This window comes from Liolophura sinensis, chromosome 8, assembly GCF_032854445.1.
Source record: "Liolophura sinensis isolate JHLJ2023 chromosome 8, CUHK_Ljap_v2, whole genome shotgun sequence".
Classification (NCBI taxonomy): Eukaryota; Metazoa; Mollusca; class Polyplacophora; order Chitonida; family Chitonidae; genus Liolophura; species Liolophura sinensis.
Window position 1 is genome coordinate 52239224 of NC_088302.1, and position 17807 is coordinate 52257030.

The 17807-nt window shown below is 38.4% G+C and overlaps 1 protein-coding gene across 1 annotated transcript; it reads left to right on the top strand.

The window, feature by feature from the left end:
* The first annotated feature begins 12 nt into the window (after window positions 1–12).
* On the top strand, window positions 13–16965 carry LOC135472533 (hyaluronan mediated motility receptor-like). The gene is made up of 21 exons (XM_064752079.1): window positions 13–143; window positions 2548–2646; window positions 2780–2895; window positions 3666–3752; window positions 4485–4673; window positions 5024–5225; window positions 5576–5649; window positions 6212–6399; window positions 7325–7411; window positions 7647–7763; window positions 8209–8279; window positions 9011–9159; window positions 10971–11131; window positions 11475–11642; window positions 12108–12275; window positions 12436–13698; window positions 14185–14340; window positions 14559–14650; window positions 14843–14976; window positions 15903–16149; window positions 16830–16965. The coding sequence occupies exons 1-21, from the start codon at window positions 98–100 to the stop codon at window positions 16841–16843; spliced, it is 3828 nt and encodes a 1275-aa protein (XP_064608149.1). The 5' UTR covers window positions 13–97; the 3' UTR covers window positions 16844–16965.
* Window positions 16966–17807: the final 842 nt, after the last annotated feature.

Consider the following 17807-nt stretch of genomic DNA (forward strand, 5'->3'; position numbering starts at 1 on the left):
GAACTGTCGGCGGGACATTTGGTGCCTTCGCAGGGCAAACGTCTGAGGTTTTGTTTGGCTTGTAATTTACGCACGGCCTGCAGATTTCCACCCAATTATGTCTTTCTCAAGGGCTGGAATTAAACGTTTCAATGATATCAAAGGTTTGTGTAAATAACTTCAAGGGAAAAGTAGCATCAGTAAAGCATGCACAGCTTAAATATTTCTACAACAACCTCAAATGGCTGATGGAAACGTCTGCTTTATTGTTGTACTTATTTAAACTTCCAACCAGTAGTTTATTTCTTTTTGTGTCCAAAATACACTGGATCCATTTCACACTAGTTATATTCAGAAAATCTGATATAGTGTTGACTTTTGTCTCTTCCAAATTGCAGTGTGCACGAGACGCACCAAGTGCATGCAAAATTCGGATTGTATCTGAGGCCACGGGCAGAAAACATGGATAACGACGCAGATGTGTACATGACAGCTGCAAACCTTGACTGGAACCTTTAGAATGAATTTTTCTCGCTTTACTGACTGGACAAACTGTTCTTTCTATTCTGCATCCATGATGATTGATCAAATCATCTCAAAAGTTGTCATTTAAGACTGGCTGGGTGGTCTTGTTAGGTTAATTTTGGTATTTTTTGGCGTTCAGCTGCTTCACACATCTGGTACTTATTTTGTGTCTCTTGCAAAATTATAAACCTGCACAAACTATGCTACAGTGTTGGCGGTCTCACCTTTATTTCTTAGCAGCCTCGAAGTTAATCGCCTCATGCTAAAGTGAAGATAAAGTCAGCCATTAAAGCTGAATTAATACATAAAGTAGTATACCAGAAATCTTCTAATAACATTTATATCTTTAAATATATTTTACTCCATTTATCAACAAAATAAAATGCAAATGATCATCAGTACCTAGCCACTCATTTGGTGATGGCATTTTGCTGTGTTATAGGTAGAGTGATGTCAGAAACCTAAGAGCTCTCCCATACCATCAGTATTAAACATTGAGACAATGAGAAAATACAAACAGAAATGCCTGATACCCAACCAAAGAGTAACTTCTCTGCTTCGTCCTGCATGGGTGTAGGCATTTGGCCTCGCTTGCTGTATGGACTTAAGGGATTGTATTGACTCTTTCATTCAGATTTTAGGAAGATGTTTTCGTAATAAATCTGACTTTACCAAGGAAAAATGATGCAAAGTGACAATATTTTCCTTCAAGCAATGACTCTCTCGAGGCAGTTTTCTTGCCAGCTCACCCTGAAAAGTACATGTGCCCAGCATGCACGCATTGTGACACGGGCAGTCATTCTCAGTTCCCTGCTCATAAGTGTGTGGTCTAAAATGCACCCGTTTAACACTTAAACTAACAGCAAAATTCACTTTATTGCATCAATGTCTGTCTATCCCCTATAAGAAACCACACTGACAATCGAGAGCTAATAGGTTTCTTGACTTGACAGCCAATTATCACGTGATGCTTTCAGTGCTAGTGATTGGCTAAGTTCATAAGGGCATTGGGTGAGGGCTTTGGGGGCAAACTTATGCGACTAATAGGTGTGATTTGAGGGTATTTGCTAAAATGTATAAATCTCACATAAGTCTGTTGGTTCAACTGAGCCATTTGCAGCTGCTGTAAAATCACATCTTTTCGCTACATTAGTTTGCGAGAACCCCTGCGCATTTCACCTAAACTTAAAACTTAATTCAGCTTATTAATTCAAGACTGGAGACAGTAGTGGCAGTAGTGTTAAGCTAGTCCAAGATTGCTCTGATGTTAGATTTGGCAAAATTTAGTTTGGTCAAGGATGACTTGATGCATTTGCCATTTGTCACAACATCTGATACAAGACTTACCCATCAAGAACGTCACCCTGAGTTTGCAGACTCTAATGTTCCTTACCTTTTCATCTCTCAATTTATGATATTATTTCCTAGGCCACGTGGACCCGAAATTCCTTGTTGATGCTCAAAGCGACTTGCTGTACTGACAGCCGTGACATTTCTGGCAAGGGCATGTAACTGTGTCAGGTTTTTAAATTTAGTGCACTCTGATGCTGGATTTTTGGCCATCCTTTTCAGAAATTTTTTTTTTTTTTTTTGCCAGCCTTAACGTCAGAGCAGTTTTAGACTAGAGCAGAGCAAGAACTACCATAGTCTGAAATTCAGACACCAAGATGATTTCCTTGGCTGTCTGTTGGCTGTCGTCTAGCAAGCCGGTACTACACTATTACACATAATAGTTTTCTGGAGGATTTCAATTCCAAAATTCTGTGACATGTCATTTCAAAACCACAAGTAGGTCACATGACATCTCAGAATGGCGATGGATGGTGATGCACTGAGTACTGTGGAAGATCAGTGGGGTGTGGGGAGAAGAAACTGTTACATATTGTCTAGCAGTAATGCAAACCTGCCAAGCTACTGCCATAAAAGAGCTGGAGGGATGTGATTCAAGCATGCCACTATCTTCACCGGGTTGTAGTCGTTTTGACTGAAGCACAGTTCAGCTGTTGGAATGAAACTAAATCTGTTTTTTTTTTGTCATTTCAGGATGTGCACCCCCAGTAGGTGCCTATGACCCAAGGGAAGTAGATGCACACGGGGCAGCTATCGCATTTGACAAATCCGATAGGTTTAAAACACCCAAAGGTAATAATTTTAAAGGTTAATTGAGTGTGTGAAAACATCGTCTCTCACAAGTAAATAGCCAAAAGATGTGACTATGTTCTATGTATGTGTACGTGCATCAAAATGTACAGAACTGATTATTTTCTGATTACAGATGTTGGATCATGTCATGGAACCTCCATCAACATGAGTCAGTTGAGCAATCTGAGCGCCATCAGCTGTGATGGAGTCACACCCACCAAGAAACTCTTCACCACAAGCACACCTAATGTGAGAAGATTTTCCTGGGGATTTCATCTCTTCACTCTGTCATTAACTCTTTGTATCCAGTACTCTATGTTTGGCCGGGAATGTTGGGGAGTTTATTAGTTCCTGCAGGGTGGTTTGATTATTATTCTAATTTTTCCATTTGTTTTACTCCATTGTTTTATATCTGAGTGAATGATCTATATTTTGGTGTAATGCTCTTATAGAATAATCTGGAGTCAAAGTGCCCTGCTTATTACTTGAGATATCATAGAATTAAGCTAGTAACTGTAGGAGTTGATCTTTATTTAAATGCACACCTCAGTTGAAGTTTACATGTATATTCCTAAGCTGTTGAATTTTAAGGACGAATGAAGATATCCTCCAAATGATGAGACAATTACTCTGTTCTCTGATTTCTGTATTTACCAGGAATAGCTCAAATTATTGCCTTTCAGTAAATATCAGACTAATACCTGTACTATTTGGTGTTAAAATTGTTGTAAAGTGTGAGAAAGTTATAATGCAACCTACATTATAAATTTTAGGAACTTTATAGCATTTAGGTTTTGAATGATAACATATACACAGATAAGGCTGATATTTTGTAAAAGGTAGTTACTTCGGCCAATGTACAATAACAACAGAAATTTGTTTGTTTTTGTGCTGATTATTATTTTTTCTATTATTCTCCTGTATAGCCTCTTCAGATGTCATGAATCTGCATTTTAACATTGATTTCAATAATTATCAGTTTGTAAAACTGTTGATATGTTTGGTCTTAACTTTTTCAGCTTTTTGCTGTTGAGAAAAAAGGAAAGCATTTCGAAAAGCCAGTAATGCCAGTAGATCCAGCCAAACTGAAACAACTTGAAAAAGAGGTTTGACTTTTTAGTTGTTTTTACATGGTTGATAGCGCCTCAAAGCAGATGTGGTAGTCTTTTAGGGGATATTTTTTATGTTACATTTGAGGCCCAATTATCATTTGTTCTCTTTTACCATAGGAGTACTTCATTACCAGTCAGCCAACAAAACGTCAGCACAGGAAGAAATAGACAATAGAGTCCATATCATGGGCCCAAGTTTGCTTTAGGTGGGAACGATTAATGTGTGGTCAAATATATGTGTTTAAACTAACATTGTAATATGTTCATGAGGTGGTTATGTAACCAACACATTCTCCTCTGTCCACCTCGAAATTGGGAGACCCTGGAATCAAACTCAGGTCGGGTCATATCAAACACTTTAAAAATGGTACTTGCTGCTGCCTCGCTTGGTGCTCTGCACTAGAACAAGAAAACATGATGGTTGGCCTGGTATCAGTATAATGTGACTGGGTGGGGTGTCATGTCTGGTGTCTTTGGCATGATACTTCAGTGGAGGCAGCACTGTGGTGGCATGGACTCACCTTGCAACAAGAAGATACAGTATATGTACACACATCCAATGACTCCTCATCGTCATATGAGTTAAAATTGTTAAGTACGACCTTAAACCTCAAGCATACGTACATACATATTCTCCTATGTACAGTAGATTAAAACACTGTTACAGAAGAGCTCTTCTCATGTTAATGAAATGAACATACTAGTTTCTAATATATTCTCCTGTAGATTAAAAAACTGTTACAAGAGAGGGCAGAGCAAGACAGAATTCTAGTCAAGAGAGAAGAGGAATGGAAGAAACTAGATGCAAAGTACAAAAATACTTTACAAGAGAAGAACTCGCTTCAGACGAAAACTGCAGCGCTGGAAAAACAGTTGACCGATGTACAGAAGGGAAATGATGTACTCAAAAACAAGGTAATGGGAGTTTGAGTTAGTCTCATTTGTGCTCTAGAAGAGACTAACATGACTGCATTGTGATAAGAAAGCCTAGCGGGTGAGCTAAATTTATTTACCTAAGTAAAGTCTTATTTTTTGCAACTTGTGTCAGTGAAAGCACCTACTGAAAAAGTAAATACTTTGCGTTTTATAGTCAGATTGAATGCTGTGATGGAAGCCTGCCTAAACCATGTAGATATAGGTGACGTCTTGTCTTTAAAATATATGTCTTAGACAAGTACAGCTTAGTAATGAATTGTTTGAATATTAACAGTTTTAAATCTTATTTGATTGGCATGAAATTTTGGTCAAAAAGTTTGTTTTCTTAGATTTCAGCTGCAGAAGGATCACTAAAAAAGCAGGAGAACCTGCAAGCAGAGGTTAACTCTCTGAAGTTGCAGATAGCTGTCAAGGAAGGAGAGGCAATAAGGCTGAGGCAGGAGCTAGAGACTTCAGTCAACGAGCTCCTGGACTGTCTGTATTTATCATTAGAGACGGCTAATGTGCTCAAAGACAGGGAGGACCTTGCAGGTAAAACCTGGAAAACAGCGTTCGTTGTTTGTGTTATGATAGTTACCCTTGCGCCACAATTAGGCCATAATACTGTGGATGTGGGGCTCTTTTTATTTAAAGCCATAGTGATTCAAGTTTTGAAAATACTGTTCATTGATTGTAACCAGATTGACCCTCCAGGACAGGTTCTGTCTAAAGTTAATGCCTGTGAATGATGCTTTTGTTGTGACATCAGGCAAAAGTGGAAGTTTCCTTCTTAGTCTTGGTTTTACTTGGATCCTCAGGGTATTGGTTCAGTAATGCTAAACTTTATACAGTTAAGTGCTCTATACTGAATCTGCTGTCAACTTTCCTCATTCTCTGTACAGGTGACTTGGCTGATTTGAGAGCAAACAATCTTGGAATACTGGAAAAACTGAAACTGGCCAATTTGAAAGTGAAGGTTTGTCATTGTGAAACGCCGTGTTTTATGTTAGGTTTAAATGAGTTTTTGAAAAAAGCTTTAGCAATGAACCATGAAATCCTTGTTGATTTGCATTGACTGTGACCTAACATAATAATCAAGAATTTTTCACTAGGGGTGGTAGACAAATGGTCATCAGTTAAGATAAGACTGTACAGGGGTGCACAAACATCATCAACTGTTTATTGCCACCAAGGTGCCTACAAGTAGTGGTGCCTGGGCCATTTACAAATTCTCGTCAGGGCCGGTTTTGAACCCACACCCTGAGTGGTTTGAATGCTAGCACCTTTATCCAATCCTGAGTCGCTCTTGAATCAGAGACAGTACTTCCAAGAAGTGCATGCACTTAGGAAGCGAGTATTTCAGGCACTTCCATGTTACCTTCCCTTCGTGATATTGTAAAGCACAGATCTGCAAGTTTGAAGCAATATCGACGTAGGTGTGAAAGGCAAACCAGACAAAGTCATTGTTTGCTTTTTAGTCACATTCTTCATGTTAACCCCACTTTCTCTTTCCCAAACTATTGGTCTATTTGTGATAGATACTGAAGGAGGAAGTGGAAAGAGTGATTGAGGATGCCAGTCTTAAGACATTGGAAACCGCACAGAAATGGGAGACCAAATACTTGGCACTGACAGAGGAGAAACGCTTGCTGCAACTGGCCATGGATTCGCTGGAGGAAAACCTCAAGTCGTCTGATACCTGTAGGAAGAGCCTACAGGAGAACAGGTAGGGATTTATAATGGAGTCTTCCTCTAGACCTCTTTTATGGACTTGGTACAGTCCATTATTTATGATATATATTTTCTACACCTCATCACAATTTGGAAGAGTTTTATAATGAACAGCATTTGAATTAGATGACAGATCTCCGATTTCAGATGAAGCCTCTCGTATCTTTTCATGGTCAGTGGCATGTATTGGTTTTGGTCGTCAAGCTTTCACGTGAAGACTTTTCTACAACAACAAATCCTTTGGAATCAAACTCTGTGATTGACACAATCCATAACCAATCTATCATCTAAGATGGAAATAATCTTTGATACAAAATAAAAGCATCAATAAAATGAAGAAACAATTTGTAAAGCCACCAAAAAATCCCATTAAAACAAGCAGTTGGTTGAGCTTGAGCCTACAGTCTTTCCTCTTGAAAACTAACCTTGCGTTATTGGATGTCTTTTGTTTGGCTTTATGTCTTTATTGGTTGAAAATTTATTTAAAAAATTGCATAAATCGGGCTGAAAATGATCTTTCAATTAAGGAATTAGGCTAATATCTTTAGTTTTACACCATTTTATAAATGAGTAGAAAAAATTTGGAAAAACATTTTTTCATCTGTCAGTTTAGATGCACCATCATCTGACAACAAAGCTCTGGTTAATCTAAAAATCCTTTAAGGATAGTTTAGGTCATATAAATCAATCCCTCATATTTCCCATGTGTGAATGCCTTTGGAAACTACATACCATCCAGATCTTGGTTTGACTTAAGTTGTTGGGGGATTGGTAGAGTTTAAAGCAATGTTAAATTATTCTTTAAGAGTTTAAAATATATTTATATAATGTGTTTATCTGTTTGAGAAAGAAATTGTAAATTATTAATATTTCCTGTACCTGTAAAGAATGTTAGCTAGCTGTTTGATTGATTATTTCAGAGATGCATTACTGACTGAAGTGGCAAGCCTAGAAGAAACAATTCAGGAAATGAAATCTGAAAAATGGGATAATGATGAAGAAATCAGGTACTAAAGTCCTGAAGAGGAACAGTGTTAACTACAAGCTTTGCATGGGGAGAAATTTCAATGGAAAATTAATGTACTGAGTAATATTTTTAGTTATTAGTATTTAAACATTTTAATATCCGCCATTTGGGAGATTTAACCTTGATTTCATAAAGAAGAGGTGACTGAGAAATTAATCGTCGAACACAAGATGATGGATGTGGAAATGCAATAATGGTTTTTGGTCTGTTTTCAGACACCTGAAAGGGCTGCTGTTTGCTGAAGAAGACGGACGAAAAGTAGAATCACAATCAGCATTTGAAAGCAGTGCTGAAAAAGCAGAATTACAGGAAAAAATAGATCATTTGGTGGAGTAAGAAGGCCGTCCATATTCAGTTTGTGCCATAGCTTTTGACAAGAAACTGTATGTCATTGATGAAGTCAGTAGATGTAGTGTATTAGGGTACTTAAACGACGGCAACCTGCATTATGGTGGGAGGAAACAATGACCATCCACAGGTTGCTTGCAAACCTTCCCAATAACGATCGGAGAGGAAAACCAGCATGAGCTGGACTTGAACTTTGGTGAGAGGTTGCCGAGTCATTGCGTCGTGCTGGCACTCTAATCACTCAGCCACAGGGGCCTTGACTTATTAATAACCCTATTTCTGTGTGGAATATAGATTCAGTTTGCTACTACATGCATGTGTATTTCACCTGAAATGATGAGCCTTGTAATGATAGTGAAAGTCACACTTGTGCATGAGCTTTAATCAAAGATGAGTTGTCAGTCTGTGTGTCTTCTTCTCTGTTTTTAGATGCAATGACGAAATGAATAAGAACATCCGTCTGATGACAGAGAAATATCAAACCCTGGAAGTTGCACTGTGTATGTTTTATGAAATTTGTCTTAGATGGTCGGATTTGGTTTATATCTCTGTGGATGTATAAATTTCCTTTTGTTTTAAACATTCTGTAAATTTTCTTTTCTTAACTAAGGTTATACATTGTTTCTGCTGGGTCCGTTATGCGTCCGGTAAATAGACTCATTCCACCGGAAAAGCTTCCAAAAATTCCTCCACAGACCTGCCGAAAAGAGAAATGAAGAAAAGTCTATTTAATCGCCAGTGGAATATTTGAATCCTTTTACAGATATGTTGACATTAATAAACAGTAAAAGCACTAAACATGATATGTTGACATTAATAAACAGTAAAAGCACTTAACAACCCTATTACTCGCCAAACTCTGAAAATTGTCCACAGGACTGCAAAGACATTGATGAGTGTAATTCACATGGCTTTTGCCCTCGACATGTATGTTTTGTCTCGTATTTTTGTTCTGCTGACTTGCTTGTTGGAAGGCTCTGATACAACACAACACTCTCCCCACCCTTCCACCAACCCTTGGCCTCAAATGGACTGAAAATGTATTTTCTGGCGGAAACCCTGGCATACTCGCTTCAAATTACACTACCAGCACAAATTATTTTGTATTTACTTTCTAAATGTATTGTAGACATTTTATTTTATCTTGTGTCCTTTATTGATACCGGTAACTATAATCATGTTTATCATAGTAATTGTGCAGTGTTCATTGTAAACTGTTTTGGTGTTGCAGTAGATGAGCAGAATGTCTATGAAAACCACATTCAGAAACTGGAAGCCCAGTTAAATTTATCCAAAGGGGATGTGGACAGATTAAACATAGAAGTTGTGGAATTGCAGCAGAAAAATAAGGAGTATATAACTACCATGGGAGAAGAAAAGGTAAGTTTGTGTCAGGTCCTGTACCACTGTTGCTCGATTTGGGGTAGAAATATGTACAGATTTACACAACTCATCAACATTGTCCACATGGTATCTCTCTACATGTATACATTTAGACACTTCTGGACATATGGGCACAATTTTGTCTTCTGACCACATTTTTTTTTCAATTTTGATTGGGGCATGGGGTACAGGTCTCAAAATTTCAAAAAATTTCTGAACTTGAAAATAGGTTTCCTAAAAATGACTCGAGGCAACCCATAGTTCCTTCAGTACCAATTATTTGCTTAACCCATAGGTTATGCCAAAATGGTTCAGCCAGAAAGGTAAAAGCTGCGTTTCTGCCGGGTTGTGGGGTTTCCAAGTCATTCAGTCATTTTGTGAACATACAATAAAGAAATTCTGTTAGTACATTTGTGAATTGAAATGAGAAGAGCACCTTTCAGCAAATGCCATCATTTGCCTGTAATCTCAGTCAGATGTTTGGAGCATACTCAACAGTGCTTTTGTATTCTGTGATATCAATATTGCTGTCCATGTGCATCTATGTTGTAAAAGTGCATTTATATTTATACTCATTCATTCACTCAAAACACAACAGACATTTCACCTACTTGTCTACTCACTCAGAATACAACAGACATTTCACCTACTTGTGTACTCACTCAGAATACAACAGACATTTCACCTACTTGTGTACTCATTCAGAATACAACAGACATTTCACCTACTTGTGTACTCACTCAGAATACAACAGACATTTCACCTACTTGTGTACTCACTCAGAATACAACAGACATTTCACATACTTGTGTATTCATTCAGAATACAACAGACATTTCACCTACTTGTGTACTCATTCAGAATACAACAGACATTTCACCTACTTGTGTACTCACTCAGAATACAACAGACATTTCACCTACTTGTGTACTCACTCAGAATACAACAGACATTTCACCTACATGTGTACTCATTCAGAATACAACAGACATTTCACCTACTTGTGTACTCACTCAGAATACAACAGACATTTCACCTACTTGTGTACTCACTCAGAATACAACAGACATTTCACCTACTTGTGTACTCATTCAGAATACAACAGACATTTCACCTACTTGTGTACTCATTCAGAATACAACAGACATTTCACCTACTTGTGTACTCACTCAGAATACAACAGACATTTCACCTACATGTGTACTCATTCAGAATACAACAGACATTTCACCTACTTGTGTACTCACTCAGAATACAACAGACATTTCACCTACTTGTGTACTCACTCAGAATACAACAGACATTTCACCTACTTGTGTACTCATTCAGAATACAACAGACATTTCACCTACTTGTGTACTCACTCAGAATACAACAGACATTTCACCTACTTGTGTACTCACTCAGAATACAACAGACATTTCACCTACTTGTGTACTCATTCAGAATACAACAGACATTTCACCTACTTGTGTACTCACTCAGAATGCAACAGACATTTCACCCACTTGTGTACTCAGAATGCAACAGACATTTCACCCACTTGTGTAGTCACTCAGAATACAACAGACATTTCACCTATTTGTGTGGATGTATTTATGCATCCGGTCAGTTGTAATGACAGATACAAATAGTGATTTAAGTAAACCTGATTTGGTAATGTATTTTATACGTACATATAACACAGATGTAAACAACAGGTGATGTGCAAAACAAAACATTAAGGCGTAACATTTCTGAGATAAAAGTAGGTATTTCCACTGTTTGATACAATACCTGATAGATGTACTAAATTGGTTGGTCATCAGGCATTGACTGATAAAAAATTACTTGGTCTGGAGGAGAAACTAGCCACAAGCTGTGAAGCAGAGGCCGTCAAACTAGCTGAGATTCAGGAGTTAAAGGAAAACTTGAGGCAGCTTTCATCCGATATATGTGCTTACAAGGAACAGATCGAGGATGGCAACATGTAAGTTTTACAACCTTAAAAAGCCAGAGTTATAATTCCTGCACATTGTTGAAAAAAGGTTTAAATGAAATATCATGAGTCTTTCTGTAAGCCATGTATAAGAGATCAAATTTGTTTTTGTGTCTCGTGTTCATGTACATGTATAAAGCTCAAAAAAAATTGGGTAAATCTCCAGTTCTGATATATACTGGAATGAACTAACAAGTGAGTTTAGGATAAGAATTCACAGTACAGTGTACCTGGTACTTTTAACACTGACAAAAGGGCTCAAGCCAAAGTTATTGTTCCGTGTTAAGTTAAAACTACTGCTGTAATGGACATTATTCATCTATGGTTATTACAGTAGGGAAAAAGAGGCACATGAAAAAGTTCAGGAGTTGGAGGAGAAGGTTTCCAGGCTGCAGACAGAACTTACTGAGATTCAGGGCACTGTTCTGGCGCAGAAAGAATTGGAGGAGAAGATAAATGAGACGAAAAGGCAGTACGCCGATCTACAAGAACAGCACGCCAGGTTAGTTTAACAAGGCTGATCAATAGATCACACACCAACTGTAAGATCAGGAATCAGTGCTGAGTGAGATAGTATCAAACAGTGTAAAATTTAGCATACTTGATACCTTTCTCAGCAGGAAGGACAGGCCAACCACTAGTCACACAAGAAGGATATCAAGTTACTGAAAATTTTCAACGTTTTCTACATCTTTAGCACTTTTTTTAAGTGGAATTTATGCATACAGTCATTATGTAAAAATTATTTGTTTTTGTCACCTAATATGCCAGCTGCATAAAACTGCAAATTATTTCTCCCTCAGAATGTTTCACAATATTGTTTGCAGAGGCTTTTGGAAAGGTTGTAGAATTAGGGTAATTGTGGTGAACATTCTTCTGTCAACATCAGTGAATAAATTTGGAAGCACTGGGGGATTACTTATCAGGGCTATTTAATCTAAATATTGGAGGTGTTACCCGATTGCAGATATGTGGATGAAACGTCTGGTAACATTGCTGATCTTCAGTCAAGGCTAGTTGACCACCAGGAGGAGAAAGCCAGTCTCACAGAGGAAATACACACACTCAAGTCACAGATTGATCAGCTTACATTAGATGTACATGATTATGAACAGGCTCTCAAAGACTTTGACTGGTGAGTTTTTGTTGTTTTTACATGTCATATTCCTGTAAAATATCATTATTTTTTTATTTAGCAATCTATTTTTTACTTCCATTTCTAAAATTTCTAAAACTGCCCATCCTTTATATTGTACATTGATGAATACATTGTCTCTTGTTTTTTGGTTGTTCAGTTTTAAGTCAGAGGCCAATCAGAAGCAGGGAGAGTTACAAAAGAGTCTGGACGAAGCTTTTTCTGTGAAGGCCTCACTAGAGGAAAAGTGTGAGGCTCTTGAAGGAAAACTGAAGGAGTTAAGTGTGCAGGAGGCGATCTTGTCCAGGGAAAAGGTGGAGCTGTCCTCTGAAGTAGATAAGGTGAAGGGGGAGAGGAACACACTGTGTCAGGCTAACCTAGAGCTCCACACCAAACTGGCCGTTAGCGAGGAGGCACGAGATGAGCTACACCAAGGTAACCAAGAGCTGGAGAAAGACTATGAACAGGTGCGCCGCCAGCGAGTAAGGCTGGAGGAGAGCTGTGCTGAGCTGGAGGACAAGCTAAGCTGTGCAGAGGCCAGGTGTGCTGAGCAGGCAGACTTAGCTCACCAGGTGAGCAAACTGACAGGTGAGCTGGAGACTGTGGAGAACAATTGCGAGCAGCTCGAGGCCAGGTTATCTGACATGACCTGTGAGCAAGAGGAGCTGACACGGGCCAACACCAGGCTTCAGGAAGAACTGGTGAGGAGCATTGAGGTGAAACAAGCCATCAGTGACAAGTTTGTGGCCACAGATGCCAAGCTGATGAAGACAGAGAAACAAGTAGTGGAGCTACAGGCTGCTAAGGAGGCTCTGCAGGAGCAGATGTATGCAGCTCAAGAGGAAGACCTGACAAAGATGATGACAAAGATTGAAGACTTGACTACCCAGCTTGAAACACTAGAGAAGGCTAAAGATTCCTTTCAACAAGCAGTCCAAGAGCTTCAGCAGCAGAAGTTGGAGAGCTGCAAGCAGATACGGGAACTGGAATCTGAAATTTCAGAGAGAAACAGCAAAGTAGAAACTATAACTACAGAGAAAGACAAACTAAGAGAGGACTTTGAAATTTTGTCTGAGAGGAAGAAGACTGTTGATTTGAAATGTACAGAAATGGAAGAAAAAGTGAATATGGCACAAAAGGAAAAAGTCAATCTGGAGACTGAAAAAAGAATCCTAGAGGCAGAGCTTGCAACAGTTCAAGAAGAAGTGGAAAAACTAAGGCTGAATTTCTCTGAAATTGAGAAGAAGAGCAGTTGTTCTGTAGAAGAAAGGGAGAGATTGATAGGCGAGAAAGAAGACTTACAGGAACAACTTGCACAAGCTCTGAAGAAGTGTGATGAATTAGTCAAGAGTCAAGAGAGTCTAGAACTGACATTGATGGAGAACGTAAAGATGCAGGAGGAAATGAGTCAAACAATTGACCAGTAAGTTGTCAGCTTTTACACTAGGTTTTATTACATGTGCTTCTTATTAATATTAGTAGACCTTGAAAATCAACGATGTTGAGTTTACGGGCCTGGTAAATCACAGAACACGATATACAATCCAGAAATATATGCAGTGCTGTGGATGAGGAAAAAAGTCACCCTGAGTAACTAAATTATGGTTCAATGCCAGCAACTGTGAGACACTAAAACTGAGCTAATAATTTATTTTGTTATCAGATTTCAGGCTTGGTCTTGACCAGGTCATAATCTATTACTAAAGGTACCTGTTTATAACAAGGTAAAATGTGGAAGATCTTGATGTGAAAGATGTGAAATAACGTATAAACAAGAAGTATGAAATATCATGTTATGGAATGTTTACCACCAAATCATTTCTGAACTCTGGGAAGAATTACATAAACCAGAAAAGTCCTATACCTGGTTGAATTGGGTGAGAGGTTGTGTGGTGTGTGTGTTTTGTAGCCTTGAGGACAGTTGTGAGCTCCGTGTGAAGGGAGAGCAGGAGAAGTTTAAACAGATGGAGGAGCAGTACGAGGAGCAGGTGACCGTGCTGCGTGAACAGCTGGCCGATTGTGTACCCCGAGAGGAGGTGGAGCCACTCCTAGACGACGCCTATGGGTAAGCAGCAAGGCTTAACATCTCCACAAGACACGCCAGTGTGGGTTTCAATTCATATGTCGGGTCAGGGGTTTACATTTTTTGAGTATTTTTGGATGTGATTTTATTTTTTTCTTTACCAGTAAACTGGGACCTTTGTTGTATTGAATATATACTCTTGATGATCTTGAGATTGAGTTAGAGATTAAGATGGACTTTTAAATTTTTATGCTCCTCAGCTGGAAGGCAAAGTATGAGGACCTGTTAGCCAAGGTGGAGCCCTTCATGGAGCAAATTGATGCATATGAGGTGGAAAAACAAGCCCTTTTAGGTGAGAAATCTGCTCAAGTATTATTTGAATGAATTTTATATATTTGATGGCAAAATTTAATCAAAAAAAATAAAAAATAAAAAACGGAAGCAGTTTTATCATTTCCATGGGACGCAACATGATTGTAATTCCAGTTAAAAAAGATTAGCTAAAGTCAAGTTTCACAAACTGATTTTTTCACTATATCCCCAGGAATGAAGAAAGATGCACAGAAGGAAGTTGAGAAACTAAGTCGAGATTACGCCAAATTGTTAGGACATCAGAACCAGAAACAGAAGATCAAGCACATTTTGAAGTTAAAGGACGAAAATAATTCATTGAAAATTGTGAGTGTAAACCAAAATTGTGTAGAATTGGGGAAATTATGAGTGTAAAGAAGTTGTGTAGGGTCGGAAAAACTTTGGACCTCCTGGTATCTTTGGACACTATAAATTACATCTTTGGGAAAGTAATATGTATAGCCTAGTTTCCCTGCTGAAGTCCTCAAGAAAGAGACAGGCCCTATATTATTGTGTAAAAAATCAATTTATTTTAATTGTTTACAATAAAATCTTTCATTTCTGAAAAAATAAAAAGTGTCTGCATCTGACGTATGTCCAAAATTTGCCGACTGTTATAGCATTGATTATTCTCAACCAATAAATGAGTAGTATGTGTAAGCTGCTTATCGCACAAGCTTGAGTCTGTGTTCAAATTCTGCACTATTAGAGTAGATTTTGACTAATAACTGTATATGGAGAGAATATGTAGTAATTTTCAGCCATTGGCCAAGAGTCTAGGATGTTTCCTGACTTTACCCTTTATGCACGCGTAGAAAAGTGTCTCATGGGGAAAAAGGAAAAAGCAGCATAAAGCTGGTACAGACTTCAGACGAATGGTCACAGCTAGGTTATATATATTAGCAATGTCAAACCTGTATACCCAGGCAACCTGCTGACTAAATGCCACAGATAAATCAGCAGAGCTATATTTGATCTTGCAACCTCCTAAATTACAGTATGATCACTTGTGTTGAGGATAATAAGTTTGCTGAGCACCCTCTCAATGAATTATGGCTTTAGATGCTTCACAAGGTGTTTATGGTTGGCTGTGGGTTGCATGCTGTAGTTTCTTTTATCCTTGTAATGGAAGATACAGGCTGACACTGCTTTCGACCTGAGGATATTTGATGGTTTATAAAGTCTGTGGGCCAGCACACATGTAAATTATGCATTTCTTGTAGTATATAATAAGAGTTATTTTCTGTAACCAGGAACTGAACAAGACAAGAGAGCAGGTCAGCAAATCAAGACGTACAATTCAGAGGCTCGAGGACAAAGTTCGTTCGCTGGAAGGAAAACGTGGAAAGTTCGATCCATCTAAGGCATTCCAACACAGCAAGGAGAATGACCCTAAAACTCCCCCGCAGAAACTTGCACTGGACTCTGCAGGAAGAAGCCTGGCCTCCCCACTTGCTAACAGGAATGGCAAATTTATCTCCCCAGTCCAGAATGGGTTTGGTAAGTCTGGTTTCTAATTATATGTTGAGTGGGTGAGTGTTTAGATTATCCATTGCCTGAATAGGAGAACATGTCTGGTGTGATCAGCATGATGAACCAGTGAGGCAGCACTACATCAGCAATGAGACCAGGCTGCTGCAGGGAGACCCCATTATCATATGGCTGAAACATGCAGGTTTAACTTCAAGCCAACAGATGTAAAGCAGAAACAATTTTTATATCATGGCACACATAATTTGTGTAAAACGTAGACAAGGACAAAAGAGTCATCTGGTTAAAATATAGCCATTCAGGTATATGAATTCAGTATGAGGTGTGCTTGAGGGCAGTATGAGGTGTGTTTGAAGTCTGTAGGAGGTGTGTTTGAAGTAAATATGATGTGTGAAGTCAGTAAGAGGTTTGTTTGAAGAATGTGTTTGAAGTCTGTATGAGGTGTGTTTAATGTCTGTATGAGATGCATTGGGAGTCTGTAAGAGGTGAGTTTGAAGTTGGTGTGAGATGAGTTAAGTTGGTATGAGGTGAGTTTGAAATCGGTATGAGGTGAATTTTAAATCGGTATGTGGTGAGTTTGAAGTCTGTAAGAGAATAGTTTAAAGTATGCTTTCAAACAGTTGATCGTTTTAATTCACTGGCGTGTGCTTTCTATGTGTTTGATATTTTCTTTCAAAACTTTTTAACAGGAAACAAACTGTGACTGCTTTGAAGAGATATCAACTCACGTCTGGAGACTTCTGGAAATTGGAAAGGTTGTCTTGCCTGTGTGTCCTAGCAGAGATCACAGTTTAGCCATGCAGCATTTAGTTTTCAAAGTGGTCAAAAGTTTCCATCATATGTGTATACATATACATACATACATGTAAATATTCCGTCACATATGGAGATAATATGTTTAACAAAACGTCATACTGGTACTTGACTAGAATTTGAGTGTGTAAACATCGCCTGTGTACAAAAACAAAATGAACTGGTATATTGTATAGGTTGAGACTGTGTTTATATTGATTATGCGGTCTGTGGACTTGTAATACATCTTGTGGTGCTGGGCAAGGGGAATCTTTTATGTTTTACCTTCTCTGTTGTTTTTCTATTTCGGCTACTCTAGGCTATTCTGCATTTGGTCTTCTTGGTTTAATATATTTGACAGATGCATGTGTATTTTTAAGTGTTTTATAAAATGTATTTAGAAATTCATGCCTTTATGAAAAATAGTTTTACCAGTATATGTTGTGTCTTAGTGGGTTTTCTTTTAGCGCATTTGTTAACTCTCAGCTACTAGTACTGAGGTGTGAGTTCAATCCCCGGCCTTGGACAGAGTGTTTTTAGAGTTGCAGCTCTCATTGTCTGCTATGACAATATGAGGTCAACTTTTGCTGAAAACCACTTGTCTTCCTTCAATATGGTGTGCAAGTCTATATTTTACAAGGGGGAATGTTTGTCAGTAACTCGCCAGAGGTCAGTGGTTTTCCCTGGGCACTCTGCTTTTCTCCATACCTAAAACTGACTGCCATCAAAGAGGTGAAAAATTCTTAGTTTGGCATTCAACAACAATTGGACAATAAATAAATTATCAGCTTTGTCCTGAGAAAACTCACAACACTCCAGGTTTATGGCCTTCCATTAGAAAATCCTTGTACCTCAGTCTCTCCTTCAAAATATTC